At 55.9% G+C, this 25825-nt stretch overlaps 1 protein-coding gene across 3 annotated transcripts in view; it reads left to right on the top strand.

Moving 5' to 3' along the window:
* The window catches only part of CELSR3 (cadherin EGF LAG seven-pass G-type receptor 3), a 66527-nt gene that overhangs the window by 18693 nt on the left and 22009 nt on the right, over positions 1 to 25825 (top strand). For all 3 annotated transcript variants that reach the window (XM_074957674.1, XM_074957673.1, XM_074957672.1), the window contains exons 2-17: positions 2261 to 2893; positions 11160 to 11382; positions 12318 to 12433; positions 14694 to 14782; positions 15273 to 15430; positions 15898 to 16061; positions 16794 to 16919; positions 17417 to 17586; positions 17959 to 18144; positions 18444 to 18554; positions 19060 to 19228; positions 19691 to 19832; positions 20581 to 20701; positions 21404 to 21587; positions 21818 to 21919; positions 22951 to 22965. In XM_074957674.1, the coding sequence (XP_074813775.1) occupies positions 2261 to 2893; positions 11160 to 11382; positions 12318 to 12433; positions 14694 to 14782; positions 15273 to 15430; positions 15898 to 16061; positions 16794 to 16919; positions 17417 to 17586; positions 17959 to 18144; positions 18444 to 18554; positions 19060 to 19228; positions 19691 to 19832; positions 20581 to 20701; positions 21404 to 21587; positions 21818 to 21919; positions 22951 to 22965 (2709 nt within the window). The remainder of the gene's footprint in view (positions 1 to 2260; positions 2894 to 11159; positions 11383 to 12317; positions 12434 to 14693; positions 14783 to 15272; positions 15431 to 15897; positions 16062 to 16793; positions 16920 to 17416; positions 17587 to 17958; positions 18145 to 18443; positions 18555 to 19059; positions 19229 to 19690; positions 19833 to 20580; positions 20702 to 21403; positions 21588 to 21817; positions 21920 to 22950; positions 22966 to 25825) is intronic.

Here is a 25825-nt window from a genome sequence, read left to right as displayed (position 1 = left end):
GGGTAAGGGTGTATGATCACTGCAGAGCCCTAGAGGGAAGGTGTGTGCAGGAGTCTGGACACAGAGAATGGCCGACACCCTGCTTCCTGGCAACTGATGGCCTGGGCCCTTCCCCCCTGCAAGGTGAGAGCTAAAGGGCTGGAGAACAAAGGAATCAGGTGACCTCCTGGCCCGGGAAAGGAACAAAGCCCAGGGGAGGAGGGGCTGGAGGGAGTTTTCAGTTTGAGGCTGGCTGGGACATGGAGTGAAGTGCAGATGTGGTTGTCTGGCTCACTGCTCCCCAAAATGGACCCAGCTGAGGGGTCCTGTTCTCTGCACCTGCAAGCTCTGTTTTAGACCATGTTCCTGTCGTCTAATAAACTTCTGTTTTACTGCTGGCTGAGAGTCACGTCTGACTGCGAAGTTGGGGTGCAGGACCCTCTGGCTTCCCCAGGAGCCCGCCTGGGTGCACTCGCTGTGGGAAGCACACGGAGGGGCAGAGGATGCTGAATGCTCCGAAGTCAGACCCAGGAAGGTGGAAGCTGTGTGAGCTGTGTGTCCTGAAGATAGGCTGCTCACAGAAAGGAGACTGCCCCAGAGTCCTGACTGGCTTCATGGGGAGCAGTTCCACAGCATCGCCCAGGGACTCTGTGACATATATATATGGGCCTCATGTATTCTTTGATTCCATGTATTAAGTGGTGGCACAGAATCATGCTCCAGAATCTCAGCTATCATTTAAAAAAGAAAAAAATCTAGCCTCATGGTAGCAAGGGAAGCTTTCCAAATGTGACCTGAACGTAATCAGTGCAGGAATGTCTGCCTGAGTCTGCAGAGTGCCTGAAACAGTAACTCTGTAGTGGAAGTGCCCTCTGACTCTCAGTGGAGAGTTAATTCTCAAACTTAATGATGACAGTTTAAATGGCACCATTGCTGACTATTTTACTGTCAATCATTTCAAAAGTAACATCCTGAGGCCGCAACCCACGCTGCCCTACTCAACTGCCAGAGACTCAGCTTCCCTCTGACAGCTTCTGTGGTGGTTGTGGTGTGTTGTTAATACACCGGTCGGTGGCACACTGAGAATTGTACATGCAGAGGTAGTGTAACAAACAGGATAATCAATATCCAGTTAAATACCAGTGTGGGAAGGGCTGTGCTAAGTGGGTTGTTCACACTGAACACAGTGACACCCTCCACTATTCAATGTATCAAAAGTTGTTGCAGAGACTTCTCTCTGGGTGCTGGAGTAGCCACAGAAATTAGGCCTGGCCATGGGGTTTAGGCCAAGCTTGGAGTGGGATCTGTGGAGCTCCGGGTACTCATGGATAGGGCCCTACCAAATTCTTGGTCCATTTCGGTCAATGTCACGGTCATAGGATTTTAAAAATCACAAATTTCATGATTTCAGCTACTTAAATCTGAAATTTCACGGTGTTATAATTGTAGGGGTCCTGACCCAAAAAGGAGCTGGGGGTGGGAGGGGGGTTGCAGTCCTGCTATCCTTACTTCTGCGCTGCTGCTGCTGCTGCTGGTGGCTCTGCCTTGAGAGCTGGGCAGCTGGAGAACGGCAGCTGCTGGCCGGGAGCCCAGCTCTGAAGACAGAGCCACCACCAGCAGCAGTGCAGAAGTAAGGGTGACATGGTATGGTATTTAGTGTCAGAGGGGTAGCTGTGTTAGTCTGGATCTGTAAAAGCGGCAAAGAGTCCTGTGGCACCTTATAGACTAACAGATGTATTGGAGCATAAGCTTTCATGGGTGAATGCCCACTTTGTCGGATGCATGTCATCCGATGAAGTGGGCATTCACTCACGAAAGCTTATGCACCAAAACATCTGTTAGTCTATAAGGTGCCACAAGACTCTTTGCCACTTTTGTGGTATGGTATTGCCACCCTTACTTCTGCGCTGCTGCCTTCAGAGCTGTGCACCCGGCCAACAGTTGCCGCCCTCTGGCTGCCCAGCTCTGAGGGCAGTGCAGAAGTAAGGGTAGCAATACTGCAACCCCCCTAAAATAACTTTGTGATCCCCCTGCGACTCCCTTTTAGGTCAGGACCCCCAATTTGAGAAACACTGGTCTCCCCCTATGAAATCTGTATAGTATAGGGTAAAAGCACACAAAAGACCAGATTTCATGGGGGAGTCCAGATTTCACAGTCCATGACATGTTTTTCATGACTATGAATTTGGTAGGACCCTACTCAGAGCTCTATCCCACTCATGCCCTCATCTCCCAGTCAAACTGCTGCCGTGCTCTAATGTTTCCCTCGTCTCTTCTGCAGATGGGATCCACAGCGTGACAGCCCAGTGCGTCCTGCGTGTCATCGTCATCACAGAGGACATGCTGGCCAACAGCATCACAGTGCGGCTGGAGAACATGTGGCAGGAACGCTTCCTCTCGCCGCTGCTCACCAGCTTCCTGGAGGGCGTGGCCACTGTGTTGGCCACACCCAAGGAGGATGTCTTCATCTTCAACATCCAGAACGACACGGATGTGGGTGGCTCGGTGCTGAACGTCAGCTTCTCAGCGCTGGCTCCCCGGGGCGGCCACTTCTTCAGCTCAGAGGAGCTTCAGGAGCAGTTGTACATGAAGCGCATGACTCTGACCTCTGTCTCCATGCTGGAGGTGCTGCCCTTCGATGACAACGTCTGCCTGCGGGAGCCATGCCAGAACTACATGAAGTGCATCTCCGTGCTCAAGTTCGACAGCTCGGCCCCCTTCATCGCCTCCCCATCCACCCTCTTCCGGCCCATCCACCCCATCACAGGCTTGCGCTGCCGCTGCCCCCAGGGCTTCACTGGGGACTACTGTGAAACCGAGATCAACCTGTGCTACTCCAACCCCTGCCATAATGGGGGCATCTGCACCCGCAGGGAGGGTGGCTACACCTGCATCTGCCACCAGCACTTCACAGGTAAGTGCCTGATCCCTGCTGAGGGGGAGGGGCACGCTGTGTTGTGGGCACGGCTCTGCCAGGCCTGGCCATCAGTGGGGAAGAGGGTCTCTGCTATCCCAGGATAAAGAGACCTGCTTTCTTACCTGTCTTTGCCACACACCTTTCCAGCAGCAGTAATCCTGGTTCTTCGCTCTGTAAAGCAGTCTCCTGGGTCCTTCCCATCCCCCTCGCTCCTGAGCAATCAGCGGCTAGTGCTGCAGACTTAGTGGATTCTGCTGCTTTGAGTCTGTAAATGTCTCCTGGCTTGTGTTTTGCTGGTTTAACCAGGACGGGAGGCACCAGGTACAAAATGCCGTGGCCCTATGCCAGGCACCAGCCCTGACAAGGGAATCAATGCCAAGGGAGCTCCCAGCTCTATGGAGCTGTTTGTAACAAGGCTGAAACCCTTTGACTAAAGCAAAATGCCTTGTCCTAGCCTGGTATGTCGGGAAGTGGGGATTTCAGGGTTACCCCACGGAGAGGGGACTCTCTCCTCTTCTCTCAATCGCTTTCCCAGGGGCTGGGGAATGTCCATGGGATAGGGAGGAAAGAGGCAGCTGTTTCTGCTCATCCTCCCAGTTGCTCATGGCTGCAATGCCACAGATGTTCCAGGCTGGCAGACATGACACTCAGGTGCCTCCCACACGTGGAATCCACCCTCAGCTCTGCAGTGGCTGGAGCTTTCCTTCCTCAGCAGCCTCTTGTCCCTGACAAGTCAGAAAGTTTCATTTCACTTGCGGAAATCAAACTGATAAGGAGCCTGCTCCTCTGAGCCATTGCTGCAGGGTGCACTGAGACAGCAGTCGGGACACTTGTGATGGGGGCTCCAGCCTGTGATGGTCACACAGTGCTGCTGGCAGAGATGCCCAGATCTATCGCTCAGCTTCCGGCGCATCCCCCCCAGCCAGTCAGTTTATCGGCATCTGGCAGAGCCACTCAGTGCATTTAGGTCCCTTCCCCCAGCAGGTGGGAGGGCAGGGAGGGAGTCATTCTTAGGAGGGGAAGTAAGGCTGGCTGGTTCATGGCATATTCCACAGGGGGAAATGTGGAGACCGAGCATCACTCCAGAATTGCCAGCACCCCAGCTGCTTGGGAAGGAATGGAGAGGTTGAGTCGTGCTGTCCATCAGGGAAGGAGATTCTAATAAGGGTGTAGAGGCTGCTGGGCTGAAATGTGAATCTGTACCCCAGTGCCAGCCCCCAGGAGCATGAGGAACAGTTCGCACTGCAGGAGTGTGACCGGGACTGGGGAGCACTGGCAGAGCTGTGGTGAGCTGGGCCAGGTCTGGAAGAGTCGAGGTGCTGCAGGTCAGGAGTGAGGGGCCTTGCAGAGCTGTATGGGGATACTAGGACTGCAGTAGACAGGGGTGCTCTTGGTCAGGACTGAGGGACATGGGAAGAGGTGCAAGGACTGGACTAGCAGAGGTGTTGGCCTCCTAAACTAGCCCTGTGCTTGCTGCATGGAGAAGTGGAAAGGGAGCCTGTGGCTGCTGGTGGAGTGAGGATCTCATTGGCTGGCTCCCAGGCCTGTGGCTCCCCTCAGCTGGGAAGAATTGCTGTGGGGGATGGGGGGTAGCAGATGGCAGGGTTGTGAGCAGCTCCTGCATTGTGGTTACTGGTGAGATAAGCAAAGTCAATAGTAATTAACCCCCAGCATTTAAAGTGTGAACAGACATTAGCAGAGGGGTTAATGAGCTCGTTTCTCTGTCACTTCCCGCCATCTCCCCATCCCCCACAAGCAGCCGGGCAGGTAACAGGACCTAGTGCCGGGTGGTTCCCTGCTTGGCTCCGGAAGCCCCAAGGAGACAAAATGGGAAGAGGCAGCTTCCCCCTCACCCCCGTCCCAGGTTCTCTCTGTCCGTCTGCTTGTCTAAGTGCTTCCATGGCCCTCATCACCTCATTTCCCAACCCCTATCGCCTGCTCTGTCTCCTGAGCCCAGCTCTGAGCATCATCCCCTGGGCTGGTCAAAGCCTTGTCAGGGCTGATCGCCATGGGCAAGCATAGCTCAGCCGGCGAGTAGGGAGAGGGAGTGTCAGCCTGCTGGGAGGGCCTGGCCGGTAGCCTGGGCCAGCCAGCACCTGTGTGCACACAGGGTGCATTGCCCTGCCAGGGTGTGTGCAGCAGCCAGAAACTGTTGCAGATTGGGCCTTTGGATGTGAGCAGGGCCAGGCCAGTGCCCAGGACTCGCCCTCTCCTACTCCTAGCTCTGTTCCTTCTCCCTCATGCACAGGGTTCTCATGGGCTGTCCGTGGCCCATTGCTCTCTCCCTTTCCTTCCCAGGAGCGTGTCTCCAGCCTGGTTACACACCCATCTGGATAGGAGTCCCTCCAGGTCTTTCCAGGACCTCGGCCTTCCACTGGGTTCTGTGCTCCCCACATTGGTTTGCTTTTGTCCTGACCCTGTGAGCTTTAATGGCCCCAATGACCTAGCAACAGCAGCCTCTAACGCGTCGTGGGGTAACAGCACAGAGTCCAGGCCAGGCCTTACCTAGAGCTGGGCTGTGTGGAGACACTGGGGCCTGGCGGGCTGAGGGCTCCCTGCATGCTGATTCCCTCGGAGTAATGAGTTGGGGACTCTCCTGGATCGCTGTGCACTGGGAAGGATGCTGGGGTGGCCCTGGGTTTCTGTGCTCACTAGAATCAGGCTGCTTGCCCCACAGCATGTCGCCAATATGATGTAGCCCTATCCCATTCGAGGGCTGTTTGATTTGTGCCAATATGTGTCACCAGGGGAGGCCTGTGCGATGGGCCCAGGCTAATCCTAGGCTGAACGTCAGCACCCAGAAACGCATTCTGGGGATGGCCCTGGTTGTGCTCCTTCAGCACAAAGAGGGTGGGCTAGTGTTGGGAGGGAAGTGAATCGCTGTTGCACCTGAGTTCCCTGGAGATGAGACAGGTATGGGGCGGTACTCCAGAGGCAGCCCTGGGTGGGTGTGGGGGACACTTGCTGTTGTGTGGGGGAAGGGCCAGTGTAGTAGATACCACAGAGGAGAGACAGACCAAGAGGGGAGAGTAGAGAGTCCAGGACTGCAAGCCCTGGGCTCTGAGGAGCTCTGGAGCCTGTGACCACTTGAGGAAGAGGGGAGGAGGGTGAGGAGTTCCCAGCCCTCCAGTTGGGATGAATAAAACATGGCTGCTGCTGCTTCCTTCCTTCCAACCCCCCTCCTCCCACAGTGCCGGCTCAGAGGAATACATTACTGATCCCATCAAAGGGAGGGAGGGTGCTTTCATTTCAGAGACAATGAAAAATGTCTCTGGTTCCCTTGGGTGCATGGCTGCCTGTTCCCAGATTTAAAGTGACAGGAACTCCCCCTTTGATAGCTGCATGGATCAGCCTTGATCTGTGGTAAAAGGGAAACACAGGGCGGGGGAAGAGAGAACAGGGGGCTGATGCTGCAAACCTATAGCAGGCAGGGCAGGTGTGTGTGGGAATCCCCCGTCCTCGCAGCAGGGTGGCGAAGAGGGCTCCGACCCGGTTTGCAGTTTGCAGCTGTGGGGGCTTAGACTGCAGATACCAGGATGTGGGGATTCCCAAGGGGCATGTGGTGTCTGGCTCCACCCCTCTGGAAAGGCTGGGAGGTTCGTCCTGAGCAGAGGCACAGTGCAGGGACAGACGTTTCCAGATACCGTGTGGTGTGGCGTCATTACAAATATAACCCGGCTGAAAGGGGCGGTGGCTGGCTTGGGGGCGGGGAACTAGACATAGCACCTTCCGCGTCCAGTGCTCCCCTTCCAAGGGGGGGCTCAGGTCTTTGGGCCTGGCTGTTCCAGGGGCTGGAGGAAAGAGACAGGGCCCTTCACCTGCAGGCTACCAGCTCCATCAGGTTCCAGGCCAGCCGTAGCTGTAATTGTGGCCACGGCCTATGTGAATTGAGTGTGCGGTGCCAGTCTGGTTCCTACAGGATCACACAGGTCAGTGCTAATCACCCCCTGTGGGGAAGCTCATACCAGAGAGGCCATGGAGAGTAAACTCCTCACCTCTTGGGGACAGAGTCCCTCCAGGGCAGGGCTGAGGCACACAGGCAGGGCAGCATGGGAGGGAAGCCTGCCCTACCACTGCCTGGCCTATGCCCACTCGGTGGGTAGATAAAGCTGGTGCTCTCCAACCTGGCACCCTGCACCAGTAGGGTCACAGGCACAGCTCCTCCCACGCGGTTAGGGTCCGAACTCCCACTGACGTCAGTGGAAGTGAAGAGCCTAAATATCTTTGGAGGTGTGGGCCAACGTATTCAGAGACCTTCGCTGGAGCTGTCCTAGGGCAGCACTCTGGGGATTACAGGGTGTTTTCCCTATGGACAAAGGGAGCCTGTCAACCTTCACCATCCCAGGGTCCGGAGCGATAGCTCAGTGGTTTGAGCATTGGCCTGCTAAACCCAGGGTTGTGAGTTCAATCCTTGAGGGGGCCATTTGGGGCAAAAATTGGGGATTGGTCCTGCTTTGAGCAGGGGGTTGGACTAGATGACCTCCTGAGGTCCCTTCCAATCCTGATATTCTATGAAAGAAGTTTCCTGTTGAAGAAAGGAGACCCAGCTTCCTCCATTAGCTATGTTATACTGCGTGCGTGCCGGTGAGATGCTCCACTAGCAATGCTGCAGGGCACAGCCATGAGGGTTTCTTCTTAGTGGAACTGATGAAATGAATGCATGTGAAACCGAGGGACTGGAGCGCTGAGTACTGTCAGGAAAGGGTGGGCAGGAGCTACTGAAGCATCCCACTACTGCTCGGCTGATGCACCTCATCCCCTACTAGTCCAGCCCTTGGCTCTCCCCATATGGCTCTGCTGATGCCTCACAGTACTGACCCACAGATCCAGCCCCCTCATGCAGCAGGGGCCCCTTCCAGCCTCCCTTGGGCAGAGACTTCCAGTTCTGTCAGAATTGTGAGCTGGTTTTCGTATGCAGTGAGGCTGAGAGAGCAGGACTCTTTGCATTGGTGACCTGAGCAAGCTTGTGAACTCCGGTCTACAGGGCTACATGTGCAGTAAGAGCCTCAGTAATTACGAGTTTGAAGGTGTTCTCAGCCATGCCATAAAGCCCGTATGCTCCGGTAGCTAATGAGTATTGAAATAGAGAGGGACTCGTCCCTTCTAACCCTGGAATCCTATGGTTCTCCATTCCCTCTCCGCAGCCACGGGTAACAGAGAGAAACCCTAGTGGAACTGACATTTCCTGCCTCAGTGACCCTGGCAAAGAGTTCAGCTTGCTGAATGATGGTGCAAGTATGACCTTAGGGCCCTGCTAAAGTGCCAGCCATGGCCTTGAGTGGCAGGCAGCGCCACCCTGTGGCCATGCAGGCAAATGACGACAGTGCATTCGCTGTTGTACCTGTGGATATTGGAGATAAGGTAGGTGAGGTAATATCTTTTATTGGTCTGACTTCTGTTGGTGAGAGAGACAAGCTCTCGAGCTTTGTGTAAGTGCAAAAGCTTGTCTCTCTCAGCAACACAAGTTGGTCCAATAAAATACATTACCTTACCCACCTTGCTTCTCTAACAGCGTATGCATGACAGACCTCGACATACAGCACAGGAAGCAGGGGAAAAGACCCTTTAGGTCATGCAACCTTTCTCCCCAACCAGTGCAGGATTGCTGCCCCAATCCAGTGTTCCAAGCCAAAGGAGGTTCCCTCTAAAGACAGAGAGGAGTTCACTCTCCAGAGTGTATGCAGTCCCTGGCCTTTCTACTGGGCCTGCTGTCAAAAAGTTAGTCTGATGGCATTTACATTGGTGGCTTATAATGAATACCCCAGTCCATTAGGCTAATGGACTAAAGCCAGGTCCTGTTACCTGGTTTCCTGGCTGTGGATTGGGTTCCCTGTGGATAACCCAGGTTCTGTTACTCCGGGGCCCTAACCCCATTTCATCTCCTTGCTAGTCCCTTCATGGGAGCAGTAATGTGTGCCCTTTACTCCTCACACCACAGTCAAAGCAACAGATTGAAATAAGGAAATGGGATGGCTTCAGTCAGTGCCAGCAAAATCTGACTGTGTCAATTTGTTTCCCTGCTATTCCTGTCTTTCCTCGCAACGCCTCAGTTCTGGCCTGAACTACCCCCTTCTGCTCCAGTTGTGGGCCCGCACACTGTGCAGCCAGTGAAGCTCAGTCCACACCTGCGACATCCCTGATACTCTAATTCTGGTCCCAGCAAAGCTCTACTCATGTATCGCAGCCCAGACCTGCAGCCTCCCCCTCATTACATTCTTGGGACTCGACCTAGCCCTGCCGATGTCCCTCACTTCTGACCTGCAACCTCCCTTTTATCCAGGCCCACTCCTCTCCGAGCAGAGACCCCTGGTAGCTTCTGGGTTGTGGACAAACCTCCTTTAAGGACTAGGCTGAGGACAGCACACTCATTTCACTTATAGCTGTGAGCTCTGGGCTCTGGAGGAGTGCTGCAGCAGAGTGAAAGGCCTTTGCAGTGTTTTACTGGCTTTTACAAAGCATTTCCATCTGCTTGGACCTCTTTGCTATGCAATAGACTAACCTGTTAGTGCTTAGTGCCAGGATGTAGGACCCTGTGGTAGCAGGGGCTTTGATGTGGGGAAAGCTTTGGGAATCTCCAGGCCGTAAGTGCCCATCTCACCTGGAGCAGAGAGGATCTCTAGTGGCTTCCAACTAGGGGGTAAGATCAGATCTGCTGGGTCCAACCACCAGCGAAGCCTGGCCAGGTGTGCAGTGGGGTCAGGTGCCTGCAGGGATCGGGTCAACTCCCTGCACTCGTGCTCCAAAGGGAAGTGCTTGCACTGAATGAACTCTGTGGAGTGAGGCACGTATGGGGCCCAGTTCGCTGTGTCAGTCCCTGAGACTCTCTGCGTTAGGGGGTTATGACTTGGGTCTGGGCTCATCATAGGAGGAACCCTCTGACCTGTCTCAGCCAGGCACCAGGTCCGTCCCACAAGAGGAAGAAGGGAGGATTTATGAGAGGCCCTCTGCAGTTGAGGGCGAGGGGGCCAGATGCAAGCAGGAGCTGGGAGGCACTGTCTGGAGATTCATCTGTCAGGGCTGCTGGGAGGTGGGTTGTTGGTGAGCAGTACACATCCCACTCCAGGCTGTTCCCCTCTCCTAGCCTATGGGGTTACAACTAGCACTGGCAGCAGTATTGGCAGCCCAGAAGGCAGATGTATTTCAGCTCAGGGGTGGAAGGACTGAAACCCCAAAGCGGCCCCCCTGCAACCTCCGTGATCCCATTGGGCTGGAGAGCCAGTGCTCCAAATTCCAGAGCTGTGGGAAGTGAGAGGCTCACCCCTGTGGCGATTAGGAAGGGTGAGGGACAGCCTTGTGCAACTGGGGAGCAGCTGCCTGCTGGATCTGGGGCAGGAAAGCCCCTCCGGGGACTGGAGGCAGCAGGCAGGGCTGGGAAACATCTCTTCCTTAGGGACGAGGCTTTGGGTGACAGCTGAGCTCTGAGGCCAGGGTGAGGAGCAAAGACCTGCCTTGTGCCTCTGCTGAGATCTGGAGGGAGCTCTCTTAGCTCGGCGGGAATCCTCCTGCAGAGCTCCGTCTGTGCACCTTGCACCCACAGCTGTGCCCAGCTGCCTCAGGCCTAGCAATGGGAAACACTTAGCCTCAAGGTGATGGAGCTGGGTACCACTGAGATGGTGCCTCCTGGACATGTGGCGACCTTTAGGTTTCGCCCTGGTATGTGAATTATGCCCCTCCACTAAGGAGCGAGAACAGACAGAGCTGCAAGTCCGTCATATTCCCGCAGGGGGCAGAGTTACAACCCTAAGGGGTAGGTAAATCCTGCCCACCCAGAGTGCCCTGGCCGTCCTTGGGCCATGTCTGTCCTGGAGCCACAGGCAGCGTGTCTCACACACACGGTCTCTCAGTGCGTCAGGGCAGGACTGGCCAACACTGGGGAGCAGGGAACTGGCACCAAGGCTGTTGGGCCCAATGTCGTGTGACTCACAGTCAGGGAGGATATTTGGCCAGCTCTCATGCTAGGGGGATTCTTTACAGGACCTGGGAAGGGCAAACTGCCCCAGCCCAGGCCCACCCTGGGGCCTGGTGCTTGGGGAATGGAACTGGGGTGGCAATGGGCTGCTGTCACATGCTTGTGCAGCTATGGGGAAGGGAGACCTGTTCAGCTGGCCTCCAGCCTGGCTGGTTCCTGTCCAGACAACTTGGGGGCAGTGACTTCCATCCCGTACTGCTGGGAGCCACAGTCTGGATGGGCAATGCTGGGAGCCCCCCCAGCTCTGCTCCAGGTTGTGTCCTGAGCCCCTTGTTCCATTCTCTTCCCCAACAGGTGACAACTGCGAGGTGGACAGCCGCTCGGGGCGCTGCCTCCCTGGCGTGTGCAGGAACGGCGGCACCTGCACCAACTCTGCGGATGGCGGCTTCCAATGCCAGTGCCCCTCCGGGGGCTTTGAGAAGCCCTACTGTGAAGTCTCCACACGCTCCTTCCCCCCCAAGTCCTTCGTCATGTTCCGGGGGTTGCGCCAGAGGTTCCATCTCACCCTCTCCCTCTCGTAAGTCCTGCTCTTCCTTCTACGTGAGTGTACTTCCCCTCAAGAGGGTTGGCATGGGTGCCCAGGGCTCTGCCAAAGCACCTGGGACCCCTCCAGCGCAGGGCCCTGCCGAAGCACCGGGCCCCGGGGTGGGGTGGGTGTCAATTTATCCAGAGGCCCCTGTGAAGTGCCTAGGGCCCACCAACTATGGGCTGGCCCCTGGGCCCACCTGTCCAGTGAATTGCTGAAGTGCCCAGAGCCCTCCCCACTGAAATGCCTTGGTCCTGCCCAGCCGCGGGGCCTATGAAATACTTCCATTGCCCTCTGTAAACCCTTCACTCCTGGGATTTGCAGGGAAACGTTCTCTCCAGATATTGCACTCAGCACCCCCCCACACACACACGCCCGCTCCTCTTTGGAGCCCTGCTGGTAGAGCTGCATGGGGCCCTGGCAGGCTCTCTCTCACCAGAGGGCCTCTCAGTGCTCTTCATCAAGGAGTTTAACTGGAGTAACAGATGTGCCAGCTGTTGCTGTGATTTCCCATTCTGCTCGAGGGGGCATTTCCCCCTGGAATACCGTCTACTGTTGTCCCCAGCCTGCTCTTCCTCTGGAGGGTGCCCCAGGGAAAAGATGCTGTGCTTACACCTCCTCCTCAGGTGTGTGTTCTGGTGTGAGTATAGAGCTCTTCTAGCAGGGAGTTCATTCACCACTTGGAACCACCGGCCAGAATGTGCTTTTGTACTGGTGTCCAGGTCTTCCTGCAAATCACTGACCGCTGCGGAGTAAATGCACATTGCTGTGGGTAAATACACTCTGGAAAGTATTGTCCCTGGTTCCCGCTGAAAGGGGGTGGAACGGCTGGATCAGTTAATTCCTTGTGACTCTCTAAGGGGCACTGTTCCCTCCGCACTCCCGTGAGCCAACACCCAGGATCTGTGCTCTGCTCTCCATGTCAGGTTCGCCACCCTGGAGCGCAGCGGCCTCTTGCTCTACAATGGGCGCCTGAATGAGAAGCACGACTTCCTGGCCATGGAAATCATTGATGGGCAGGTCCAGCTGAAATACTCCACAGGTGCGTGTGCACAAGAGCCTCTCAGTGTGTGTGTGTGAGCGTGGAAGAGAGGGGGTGTGTGCACAGGGGTCTGGCTATGAGAGTGGGAGCACACACCCGTTTGTGTGTCTGTGTGGCATCCATCAGAGGTGTGAGCGCAGAGGTGTGTGTGTTTGCGTAGGATTGTGTGTGTGTAGGAGCATACATTGGGGATGTGAATGTGTATGCCTGCATAGGAGTGGGTGTGTGTGTGTGTTATCGCCATTGAAGACAGTGGAGGGGGGTGTTTGTGCGTGTGTGCACACATAAATGTTTAGAGAGCTAAAGATCACTTACGTTCCAATCAGATGAAACCTGAAGGCCCGTGAAAGCCCATTTTTGCTGCTGTGCTCTCCGGATAAAGGGCTCAGCTCCATGAGAAGGAAAACGTGCTCTACATTAAAATTGATGCCTAACATAGACAAAATAACATACGGCCCAGAAGCCCTAATTTCTGAGCAGTGGTTTAAAGCCAGCTCAGCACCCTGCATGCCAAGATACCCAACCACATTCCCTTTCATGGGTTTCAGCAGGGGCAGTAAAACACTTCACAAGCAATTCAAGCTCAGCAAAGCCAATCAGCTGCAAGTCAGCTAATGTACAATTACCAAAGGAAACAGCTCTCACCTGTGTGGCTGTAATAGTCTCCGGATGGTGACCTCAGCTGCAGGCAGGCCGCTCTCCCAGTGGAAATGCAAGTGCAGCAGCTCTAGTGCTGCTTAGGTCTTAGTGGTAGAAAAATGCCAGAGAAGCTTGATGGGGTTAGATGTATGATGGGCTGCGAGTGTCAGTCGTGTGCAGACGGGTCTGTACGAACAGGGGATGGGAGGTCAGCTGGGCTGCTAGGCTCCTCTTTTGCCTCTGCTCTGGGTGACTGTGCTTCAGGTCTGTTCAGACATATCTTTTCTACCTGCTTGCATCCTGCGGGGGTCTGGGCAGGCATCACCAGCCCCTTCCTGCGGTGTCATTATCTATCCTCTCAGGCACAGCTCCCCTGATGCTGTTCATCTGCTCACTAGTGCTCTCCCGAAATGGCCGAGTCCTTAGCTCTGTGGCTTAGCTGCCTGAGAGTGCAGAGCAAGCTCATTCCTTCCTCATTTCGGTATCCAGCCAGCCTCTCACTGTAGCTCACACCGTTAGGTAGCAGGGGCTTCCTTCCTCTCTTAAAAATAACAGAGAGTTCATCGTAATGTCACTGCCTCCGAGTGACCTGTCTGTGCATCAGCTCTTTTCCTGACGGCCGCTTAGTGGGAAGAAGGCCAACAGTGAGAAAGTTGGGAAGAACATTAATGTGAAGGCTGGTTTCTTTGCTCGGGCTCCTGCCAGAGAAATACCAAAGCAAACACATTTGCAATTCAGGTGAATCAAAGAGCAACACTCAACACTGTGACCAGGGAGGCAGTGACCCAGCCTGTTATGTACTGATACATGCAGGGTGACATTTGTGTCTCTAATCCATCTTCTAGGAGGAGACGTTGAAAACATTTAGCCAACAACTTGGGGTTAGTGAACGTAACCTCTTTTGTTGACCAATTGGCGAAGGTTCAGGGAAGAGCCATGAGAATGATTAAAGGATTGAAAACCTGCCTTATAGTGATAGACTCGAGGAGATTCATCTATTTCGCTAAACAAAGAGAAGGTTAAAGGGTGACTTGATCACAGTCTAACAGTACCTATGTGGCGAACAGAAATGTGATAACAGTGGGCTCTTTGATCGAGCAGACAAGGTATAACAAACTCCAATGGCTGGAACCTGAAGCTAGACAAGTTCAGACTAGAAATAAGGCAAAGTTTTTAACAGTGAGGGGAATGAATCATTGGAACAACTTACTAAGGGTTGAGGTGGATTCCCCATCACTGGAAATGTTTAAATCAAGATGGGATGTTTTTCTGGAAGATCTTTTCTAGTTCAACCACAGCTATTGGACATGAAGCAGGAATTAATTCATGGAAGTCCTGTGGCCTATGGCATGCAGGAGATCAGATTAGATGGGTCCCTTCTGGCCTGAAAATCTATGATTCTCTGTTGTTCCTAGAGGTCCGGGTGGGTGTTTACACTGGGGTGTGTGCGTGTGTGTGAAAATGACATGGTGTGTGAGGGGGGTGTTTGGGTGCATGGGGGACTGTTTGCAGGGAATGAATGTGGCCCTGTGGATGCATAACTCACACCCTCGTCGCTGCACTGCTCCCTCCTGCCTGACCGCGTCTGTTTTACAGTATGTAACAGTGTCGTGCTTTGCAGGTGAGTCGAGCACCCTGGTGACCCCGTACCTGCCGGGGGGTGTGAGTGATGGGCAATGGCATACAGTGCAGCTCCGCTACTACAACAAGGTACGTGCCCCCTCTTGTTTTCTCTCCCTGGGATTATCCTGTTTGTCCCACTGGCTGCAAGTCTGGAATTGGTGAGCTGCAAACACTGACCAGGCTTCCCCAGCAGGCACATTGTGGGGGAGTTGAGCAGTGCTGAGGGGCTGGGGATGTCCAGGCTGGATGTTCGGGACAGGAGGCCCTCAGTTCGTTAGGGAGGTCCCTGCTGTCCTGCCTTCCAAGCCTTGATTCAGCTTTCCGGTTCTGAGATTCTCCTAGCCAGGAGACCTGTCTTCTCGCCTTCTTTGTCCTACTGATAGGCCTCGTCGCCGATGGGAGTTGGGTCTAATTTTTCTATCTTTGTGAAAGTAGAAGGAATGCAGGCAAGGGGGCCACCCAGAGAGACCTGCAGATCTGAGGCATGTTTGTGCCATGCACATGGTGTGTCCCCTTGTGCTGAAGGAGCTGGCGCTGAGGGAACCCCCCTACTAACTCCTTGGTTTTTTGGTTTCAGCCCAAGATTGGCTCCCTGGGGGTGGTGCAGGGGCCTTCCAAAGACAAGGTGGCCATCCTGATCGTGGATGAATGCGATGCATCAGTGGCGCTGCAGTTCGGCAGTGAGATTGGCAACTACTCCTGCGCAGCAGAGGGCACGCAGTCCAGCTCCAAGAAGTGAGTGTCCTGAGGGCCTGCTGCTCACGGCGGGGGGGTGAGGGACTCAGGAACAGAGATAACCAGACTAAAAGGGAGCTCTGTGCTCCCCAAGTCCTGGCAGGAAAGAGCCTACACTGCTCCCACTCAGTGTATACTCCACTTGACCTGGGAAAGCTGGGCTGCCATGGAGCCAGAAGTCCCCTACAGCCCTGGTTGTCTCTGGTTTGTCCCACATCCTGCATGCCTGGCTGGCAGGACAGTGTCAAAGGTCTGGCATTAATGCATGATGACATTGCCACAGAGCCTGAGCATGGAGCTTCCACCTCTTTCCCCTGGCTATGGGACCCAGGATGGGGCCTCAATTATTGTTCCTATCCCCAGCAGGTTATAACAGCCTGCTGCTGCACTGAGGGGAACTGACCAGTGTAGTGCTGTGTGGGGCCTGGATCTCTGCACAAATGCCTCTTACAGGCCTCTTCTCACAGGTCCCTCGACCTCACAGGGCCCCTGCTCCTCGGAGGGGTCCCCAATCTGCCTGAGAACTTCCCAGTGGCCCACAGGGACTTTGTGGGGTGCATGAGAGACCTGTACATCGACAACAAACGGATCGACCTGGCTACCTACATTGCAAACAATGGGACCTCTGCAGGTAACAGACGAGTGTGTGGTGCCTCTGCTCTGTACCAAGGCTGGCAGCCCAGGACACAGAATCCTCTGTCCATAGACAGGGCTGCCCAGGCTCTCATAACAACAGCACAGGTAGCAGATAGCACCAGCTTCCCTACAGGACCCCGACCCTTTCCAGGAAAAAGAGAGAAACTGGGTCTCCAGACCCCATGCAGTTGTGCTGATGTTCTTTGTGAAGTAGATGCCTCTGCTCTGCACAAGGACCTGAACAGACAGGAGCTTATTTCGCACCTCATTGGATAGTCCAGACCTGGGCCAGATTCCAGCCAGGATCCTAGCGGTGAAAGACTCCTGATCTCACGAATAGCTCCTGTTCTCACCCCAAATAGTGCTTTGCCATGCTGCACCATTCAGGAGCTTTACATCTGGTAGCACATGTGGGGACTGCAAAGTCAGCCTGTCCCTCGGGGGCCTGGGTGATTCCCTGGCAAAAGTCACTCTAGCTCTGAGCTGCCTTTTCACACAATAAGGGGCCCTTGTTCCTGGACAGGAGGGCAGAGTACGGTGGCTGTGTACTGACGGGCTTAGAGAACTCAGCCGCTGCGTCCACCTTTGGTCGCTCTGAGGAGCTGCTGAGATTTCGCCCCCATCTCAGTGTTCAAGGTGCTGGGAGGGGAAGGTCAGGGCTGAGCCATTGCAAGTAACAGTCCCCTCCTCTGTCTCTGCCTTGGCCGCGTGTCTGCCATGTCCCCAGGATGCCACGCCAAGCACACCTTCTGCGAGTCCAACCCCTGCAAGAACGGTGGCACCTGCTCAGTGGGCTGGGGAACCTTCTCCTGCGAGTGTCCCGTGGGCTTCGGGGGCAAGGACTGCAGGCATGGTGAGTGAGCCCTGCAGAGAGGCAGGCTGGGGGCACACCATCGACATGTTGGCCTGAAACTGGCCCTGAACATTCTGGTGAGAAGGAGCCGGGGGGGCTGAAGGCCCTGCATGGACTTGTCCATGCATCAGTGGGATTCCCTTCCACAGGGGTTCCCCACCGGGGCCCTGCAGTGTGTGGTGTCACCAGCATTCGTGCTTTATTTCCCAGAAGGGAAGTGGCCAGTTGCCCTGGCAACAGGTGCAGTAGAGATTGGAGAAATAAATACATAACTCCACTGAGAGGCTGGCGCCTCCCGGGAACGGCAGTACATGGAGCTTCCTGCCCCTCTTTGGCAAGAGGCACAGCTGGGCTCTGGCCTGCTCGGGCCCTGCAAAGACTGAGCCATCTAGTCTCCCTTGCCAAATGAAGTGTGAGTGAAGGCCCTGGGCAGGAATCAGTGCTCCTCACATTGCTCCAAACCTCCACAGGCCTCATGCTCCTGCTTTCCCTTCCAGCCATGCACCATGCTCACTATTTCCATGGCAACAGCATCCTTTCCTGGGACTTCAGGAATGAGGTGAAGATCTCCATACCATGGTACGTGGGGCTGGCGTTCCGGACACGCCAGCTGGACGGGGCACTGCTTCAAGCTCATGCCGGCCAGTACACCACCATCCTCTGCCAGGTACTGCCACTGCAGCCACAAACACAGCATGGACAGCAGGGCCTCCCATGCTCTCCTCCTGGCTCTGCAAGGAAAGCCTGCTCACTGAATACAGAGGGAGCCTGACACTTGGTAGCTCCATGCATGGGGCCAGAAGCAGCTACTGCAGCTTGGGTTTGTCAGGGTTGCAGCAGTAGGGCTGACACGTTATGTGTCACAGCAGATTCCTGGCTGGTGCAGAGCTGGGAAGTCTTTCAGGCGGGCTCCTGGCTGAGCTGGGGACCCATCCCCATGTACAAAGCACATGTGAGGAGTAATGGGGAGGAAGGGGAGTAACCTGAGCTGGCTTGGGCCTTGATCATCACTTCTGTTGCTGGCTCCCCTTCTCCTCAGCTGGACTCTGGCATGCTCTCCTTCACGGTGAGTAGAGGCTCTGGGCATACCATCAAGCTCCTCCTGGACCAGATGCACCTGAGCGATGGGAAGTGGCACGACCTCCAGCTGGAGCTGCGGGATGTTCGCAGTGGGCGCGACGTGCGCTATATCATCACTGTCAGCCTGGACTTTGGGCTCTACCAGGTCTGTAGCCTCACACCCCCAGCCATGGGGATCACTCAGGGGGGCTGGGGAGCAGAGTATGAGGGCTGGTGTCCTGGCTGTGAGATCTGTAATCTCTGACTCCATCTATCTGTCTAGGTGCTGCTACTATGCTTCTCACTGGCCTCGGGGGTAGCTGGGCATGTACATCTCCATGTATCTGACTAGATCTCTGCACAGTAGGGTTGTGTGGAGCAGGAAGGGAGTCTGGTGACCTGCAGACCCAGGTTTGGGGTCTGGGAATGGCGTGTGAAGATCCTGTTTCTTGGCCTCTTTTGCAGGACACAGTGGTTGTTGGAAATGAACTGCATGGGCTGAAGATGAAGCATCTTCACATTGGGGGGATCCCAGGGTCTGGCGAGGTGCAGAGTGGTCTGAAGGGCTGCATACAGGTGAGTGCTCAGCTCCAGCAGCCTCCCACACTGGGCAGTGTTCAGAGATGGGAAATTAGAGTCCCCAGACCTAGCTGCAGAGGCTACTCCCAGAGCCCGTTCCAGATGCGCACAGAAATCCAGTCCAGGGCCCTCTGCTCCCAGGGGCTGCACCCAGAGGCCCTGTGGACATGCTTCAGACTTGAGCACTCTGCATGGGGGGCCCTGGAAGAACAGAAGGTGACCACTGGGCAGAGCAGCAGGATGTGAGCAGGAGGGAAGGAGAATTGATGGGAATAGCCTGGCAATGTTTGCTGGGTGACTCTTCAGAGCCCTTGGGGAGCTCGGTTCTAAGGCAGCACCTCTCAGATCTGCAGGAGTCAGCCTCCTGCAGCCATAAGGGTGGAGCAGGGTCCCTCCCTTAGAGCCGAGCTGGGTCACCCTGGCCAGGCTCCTGTCACTGAAGCCCTGAGCCCCATTCCCGAATGAACCTGGCTTTACCATGTATTTCTGACTTGGTTTTCAGGGGGTGCGCCTAGGTGACACGCCCTTTGGGATGGCATTACCCAAGCCCAACAGAGCTTTGAACATGGAGGCAGGATGCAGCATGCCCAACCCCTGTGACTCCAGCCCTTGCCCTGCCAACGGTATCTGCAGGGATGAGTGGCAGAGCTACTCCTGCGTGTGCCAGCCAGGTAGGGCCCATCCAACAGAGCGGCAGGCAGCTCTGTCTTCCTTTCACTCCCTGTTCCCCTTTTCTGTTCTCTCTCCATTCTGTTTCTCTTCCATTCGTTACTTCTCCCCTTTGCCTGGCTTGTCTCTTCTCTCTTCTTCTGCCACCACTCTTCAGGGCTATTTCTACACACAGCAATGCTCCCTTGGGCCATAGCACTACGAGCAATGGCTCACGCAGTAGCTTGCTCACCTTTGTGAGGCTAAAACCCAGTCCTGGCCAGAGGCTGGAAATCCCTTTAGAAAGCGGCAGGCAGAAGTTTGGTTGGTCTGGCTCAGTAGAGAGCAAAATGCCCTGGGATCCACCTGAATAAACGCCATCCCCCTTTGGCCTCTACCCCAGCACGACTGGATTTTCACAGTGTTTTCTTAGGAAGCCATGGGGGTTCGCTCCCTGTTTTGAAGGTCTGTGTCTGCCCCCTCAGGATACTACGGTGGGGACTGCGTGGACGTGTGCCACCTGAACCCCTGCAAGAATAAGTCAGTGTGTCGACGGAAGCCAGGCTCTCCCCTTGGCTACGTGTGTGAGTGTGGAGGAAACCACTTTGGGCAGTACTGCGAGCACAGGTGAGCCCAAGGGCAGCTCTGCCTCGGCAGGACATGGCTCTCTTCCCAGCAACAGTCTCCAGGCCCCTCGCAGGGATCCTGGTGCTCGGAGGATGTTGGTGTTTAAGTCAGGGTTTGGGATCGGCCACTGCTTGTTACTGCCCTGCTGAGGTCAGACTCCTTCCTTTGTAGCATTACCGATGGCTAGTGGGGAAGCAGCCGTGAAGGAGGGTGGTGACGCTGGGTGAAGAATAGGCTGCTGCAGCAGATGTGCTCTAGCACTCGGCGATTGGTCCTGTTCTGTGTGTTCCCTCCCCGGCTCTCCTGGGAGGCGGCGCTCCCCCTCTGGCCAGTCACGAGAGTGCACTCATTGGTGCAAGTGCAATGACAGACGGGCTGGCTTTAAAGGAGAGATGGGGGCTCCTCTGGGATCTCCCCTCCCTGTACCCCACTCTGCTCCTCTTCAGAGACCCCATGTGGCTTTTTCTTTCTCTGTGGCTGAGGGAAGTTTGAATCCATCTCTCATTGGCACCCATCAGTGCTGCTCTGAATATTGTCCAAGTGGGGCTGCTCAAATCCAATGCAAGTCCTTCCTTCCAACCCCAGCGGGGAAGCCTGCTGCCTGCCAGGGCCGGGGGCCAAGCCTGGGAGCCAAACTCTGCTCCCAGGAGCTCATGAGCACTCACAAGGTGGCCATGCTCCTGGAAGGGGTGTCAGGGCACGGTGTGTGAGAGAAGGCTGTCAGGTGACTGTGGGTTTCTTTCCTCAGGGTGGATCAGCAATGTCCGAAGGGCTGGTGGGGGAACCCGACCTGTGGGCCCTGTAACTGCGACGTGAACAAGGGCTTTGACCCAGACTGTAATAAAACCAACGGGCTGTGCCACTGTAAGGTGAGGGGGCAGCTGTGCAGACATACCCCTCATCTCACCCACCCTCGAGCACCTGAGCTGTGGCCCTCTTCCCGTCTGCCTTTGTCAGTGGCCTCCTCCGTCCTGTAGTACTCTAGGCAACCACTATCTCCCCTGTTCTTCGATGGCCCGCACCCCTTGCACACGTCCAACCTGCCAGCACCATTCGTAGTCCGCTGGCCCTGGCCCTGCACGACTCCGTGACCGGCCAGCTGGGACAGAGTGTGAACTCCCGGAGGGCCGTCCTTGCTCTCCCATGGAAAGCTGTGTTTCAGTCCCCCTGCTGCTGGGGAGCCTCACAAGGAGCGGAGGGGAGAGGGAAGCGGCAGGCAGGTGGGAAGTGGGGCGTACGTGCGCACAGAACTTGGGGGACCTGTCTGTAAGTTGGGAGGAAGCTGGAAGAGTCCCAGCATGTGCTGCTTTGCATAGGATGCTGTCACACCGACCTGGGGCTGGCCCTGATCCCCAAGCTGGGACTGTGCCAGCCAGCGCAGTGCTAAGAAGCTGACATTTAGGTGCCTGTCTCTCTTGCTGTCTGGCTGGTCCCCCTCCCCTCCCCACTGTGTCCTTCCCCTGTCTTACCAGGCCCCTCACTCTTCCCCTCGAGCCCTTCCTCTGGCCACCCTGCTGCTCCACTTCCCATGATTCATCTGTCTCACCACCTTCCCTGCCCCTCTCCGCCAGGAATTCCATTACCGTCCCAAAGGGAGTGACACCTGTCTGCCCTGCGACTGCTACCCCATTGGCTCCTCCTCGCGCTCATGTGACCAGGAAATGGGCCAGTGCCTCTGCAGGCCCGGAGTGATAGGTCGACAGTGCAACAGCTGTGACAGCCCTTTTGCAGAGGTGACGCCAAGTGGCTGTGAGGGTGAGTTTGGGGAGACATGTATGTTCTGCATGGGACAGCAACCTGCGGCCAGAGCGGCATGGCCTGACTCTGAGCTCAGGCACTAGAAGCTTAGGGACGGTGCCAGCCAAAACTCCCTGGACAGTCTCCTGGGGCACTGCCCTTGATCCCCTCCTGCGGGACACTCTCCTGGGACAGAACCCCTCCCCTCTGCTCCCGCTTAACTCCGGCTCCTTCATTTCCATTTGCAGTGCTCTATGACGGCTGCCCTAAAACCCTGAGAGCTGGTGTCTGGTGGCCTCAGACCAAGTTTGGGCTCCCAGCTGCAGTGCCTTGTCCCAAAGGCTCCTTGGGTAAGTGATCCTCATGAGAAGGCTGCAGAGAGGGACATGTGGCTGGACCCCTAGAGGGAACATCCTGCCACGTCCCTCAGCCTCAGAAAGATGGAACCCCCCTCAGCCCACAACAAGGTTCTAAACCCCCGATGGCCAGCTCCTGCTGCTAGCCCTGCCCCGGGCAGTCAGGAGGAGCTGCTGTGATTGTCAGTGGAGCCGTGGAGGCCTGTGTCTCAGGGCTTTGAGGGGCGGAGAATTGTTGTCTGAGGGGAAATGGACTGGAAAACAGAGAGCAGGAGGAGCTGTGAGAGCAGAGGAGATCTTCACAGACCCTGGTCCAGACAGAGAGGTGGGGCTGCAACCTCACAATGAGATCCAAGCTCCCCGACCAGAGCTTCTCTGTAGGTCTTCTCAACACAGCCAGGAGTGTAGGGGCGCTTCTGTGAGCAGCCTAGATGTAGGCCCAGAAACATCACTCATACAAAAAACCCAGGAACATCCCTTCCCTCCGGCCCCACCTATCATGGCATCCACTGCTGACTGAGCAGATGCTGCTGGCACGGCACCCTGGGACGCAGAGGAAGGTTCTGCACCCACAATGCCCTGCTGCTCACTCCTCCTCCTCGAGTTCAACCCTAGTGCAGAGAGCCAGAGTCCCAGTCAGTTGTAACTGCCACCGTGGGGCGGAGGAAGAGAGCAGCAGCCCAGGCCATTGAGATGACATTCAGCACCTTGAAGCAAAGATGAGTCAGTGCAGAGTGGGGATCTGATGTGGCCCTGTCCCCGAGCGGGCTTCAAAGGCAGCCCCAGCTAGAGCGCGTTGTAGCGATTCAGCCATGGCTGACTTTGGAGAGTGCCACATCAGAAAGGAAGGACAGCGACCTCCAGGCCGGTGGGAGATGGGAATCACTGGCTTCTGGGAATCCAGGGCAGTTCAGCCCCTCCCCTCCTCCAGACATTTCCCCAGGGACGTGCGTTCTTCTCCTACTCCGGGTTTCAGCTCCTAACCATGTCGCTTCTCTTCCCCGTTTTCACTCCCTCCTGATCAGGTTTGCGGGGTTCAGGTAAGGAGCCGGTGTTGTCCCGTTTCCCTCACTATGTGTTGCAAGGTCTGCTCTGCGTGGCTTTCCCTTCCCCTCTCACTGCCTGAGACACCCGCAGACCCCATGCTTCCAGGGCTGCTGACTGTGTTACTAACGCTGCACCTCGCATTGGCTTCCTTATACCCATGTCCGCCCTCGATTGCCTTTCCTATCCCCGAGCAAACTAACTTGCAGAGATTCGACTGCAGCCAGACACTGCTCCCCTCTCTCTCCCACCCCTTTATGTCTTGCTGCCTTTACAGTGTATCGTTTGCTCTGGGTGGCCCAATAGGCTGCGGTGCGGGGATCTCGCAGTGCTCCTGTCCCTGTGAGATGTGTGCCAGTTTGCAGTCAGCCTCGGCCGTGGGCTACTGAGGAGCTCACTTGTTTAGGCTTTGAGGGGGAAGGGCTAGTAACTGGAGGAAGAGGAGAGTAAGTGCTGTCTGCTCTGCTAGCACCTGCTGCTGGTTGGTTCGCAGGGTACTACGGGCATCAAAGGCTAATGGGCACTTCCCTTCAGACCAGAGGAAAGGAGCTGCCATCTATCGGGGAAGGCAGATGAAGGGCCATTAGAGAGTCCATGGAAAGAAGTGGCAGTAGGAGGACATTTGGCCTGATCAAGGTGGGGCCACATGTGGCCGAGGCAGAGGATCTTTTGGGGTACATAAAGAGCAGAAACAAAGGCACAGCTGTCACAGAGGAGCTCTCTGTGCCTAGCAGGCTGGCTTATGGGCCTGGGGCCAGAGCAACTGGGAATCACTGCAACCCATGACCTAGCTTCTTCATGGCCCATGTTCTTGAAGTAGAGTGGCCCCAACCCTACCTCTAGGGTTGCCAGTTGTCTGGTTTTCGATCGGAATGCCTGGCTGAAAAGGGACACTGGCCGCTCCAGTTGGCACCGCTGACGGGGCCGTTAAAAGTCTGGTTGGTGGCGCAGCGGGACGAAGGCAGGCTCCCTACTGGCCCTAGCTCCGCGCAGGCCCAGGAAGCGGCTGCCAGGTCCTTGTGGCCTCTTCACACCTGGGTGACCAGGGAGGCTCCACGCGCTGCCCCTGCCCCAAGTGCCGGCTCTGTAGCTCCCATTGCCTGAGAACCGCAACCAATGGGAGCTGTGGGGCGACGCCTGTGGGCACGAGGGCAGCGCACGGAGCCTCCCTGGCCACCCATGCGCCCAGAGGCAGGAGGGACCAGGCGGCCGCTTCCTGGGAGCCATGGTAAGCGCCGCCAGGACCCTGAACCCTCTCCCGCGCCCCAACCCCCTGCCCCAGTCCGGAGTCCCCTCCCACACCCAAACTCTCTGCCGGAGTCCGCACCTTGCATTGCCCCCTCCTGCCCCAGGCTGGAGCCCACACCCACCCCAGCTGGAGCCCTCACCCCCACACACACACCCCAACCTTCTGCCCCAGCCTGGATCCCCCTCCTTCACCCCAAACCCCTCATCCCCCGCCCCACCCCAGAGCCCACACTCCCAGCCAGATTCCTCACTTTCCCATACCCCAACCCCCTGCCCCAGCCCGGTGAAAGTGAGAGAGGGTGGGGGAGAGTGAGCGACGGAGGGAGGGGGGATGGAGCAAGAAGAGGAGGGGCCTCAGAGAAGGGGCACGGCAGGGGCAGAGACTTGGGGAAGAGCCGGGGCAGGGGTGTTTGGTTTTGTGCCATTAGAAAGTTGGCAACCCTACCTATCTCACATGCCATGTCGTCAGTTCACCCTTCTGGGTGGGAAGGGCCATTCTCTAGTTAGCCCATCGTAGAGGGAGCCATGATAAAGGAGCCCAATGACCAAGAATGTTCTGCAGGATCCTACCCAAAATATGGCAACTCAGTGAGGCCACTGGGATTGTTACGGGGATTGAGGCTCATTCTTCTGCTGAAGGGAGGGCAAGAAGCAGAGAACAGGGAGAATGGGTCCCCCTTTGCTGGTTGCTTCCACCACTGAGCCCCTTCTGTCTCTGGCCTGGTTGGCTGGGTTGATAATATGGAAGAGGAGGAGGAGGAGAAGCCTGTAGGGGAAGATAGGGATGATGATGATGATGAAAGGGCTGGAAGGCTGAACATGGGAGCTCCATTGGGCCAGGAACTCCTGACCTCTCATCCTGGCTTCCCCACCAACTCATCTGACCTTGGGCAAGTTGCTTCCTCGCTCTGAGCCTCAGTTTCCCCATCAGTAAAAGTGAGATAATGCCATTGACCCTGCTGAGGGTGGGAGGCGCATTAGTCACTGTGTGTCTAGCCCCCTAAGTGCTGAGTTGTTATTCTGCTGGCGCTGCCCCCGTTCGAGACATTGACGTGGGCAGTACTGGAGCCACTCATGGCAATTGTGCATGGTGAGCTTCATATGACAGCTAGGTCAATGGGGTGTGTTACTCACTGGCATTAATGATGCACTTGCTGCTGCTGATGATCATTGTGCTGCTTTTGGGATGGATAACGTGGACCCTGCTGGGGGGCTGTTAATGAGGATATTGATTGTGTGGGTGGTTTTTAAACAGAACTGGTTGATAGCACATATATTATTATTTATATTCTAGGAGCGCCGAGGCTTCAGCCAGGATCAGGGCCCTACTGTGCTAGGCACTGTCCAGACACAGAGTGAGAGATGGTGGCTGCCCAAAGAGCTTATCATTTAAGGACTTTCTACACAGAGAAAGCTACCAGCATAACTACACTGGCATAATTATACTGCTTTAGCTATACAGGTGTAACTCCCTGTGTGGACACTCATTCCAGAATGTGTGTGGCCACCCGGGGAGATATACTGGTCTAACTAAAACCGTATAATTACACCAGTGTAGTTATGCCAGTAAACTTCCTCGTGTCTCAAAGTTCTAAGCAGACAAAGGCT

Source organism: Natator depressus, chromosome 7 (assembly GCF_965152275.1).
Source record: "Natator depressus isolate rNatDep1 chromosome 7, rNatDep2.hap1, whole genome shotgun sequence".
In the NCBI taxonomy this organism is placed as follows: domain Eukaryota; kingdom Metazoa; phylum Chordata; order Testudines; family Cheloniidae; genus Natator; species Natator depressus.
Note: the sequence above shows the minus strand (reverse complement) of the source record. Positions and strands in the feature narration are given on the sequence as shown.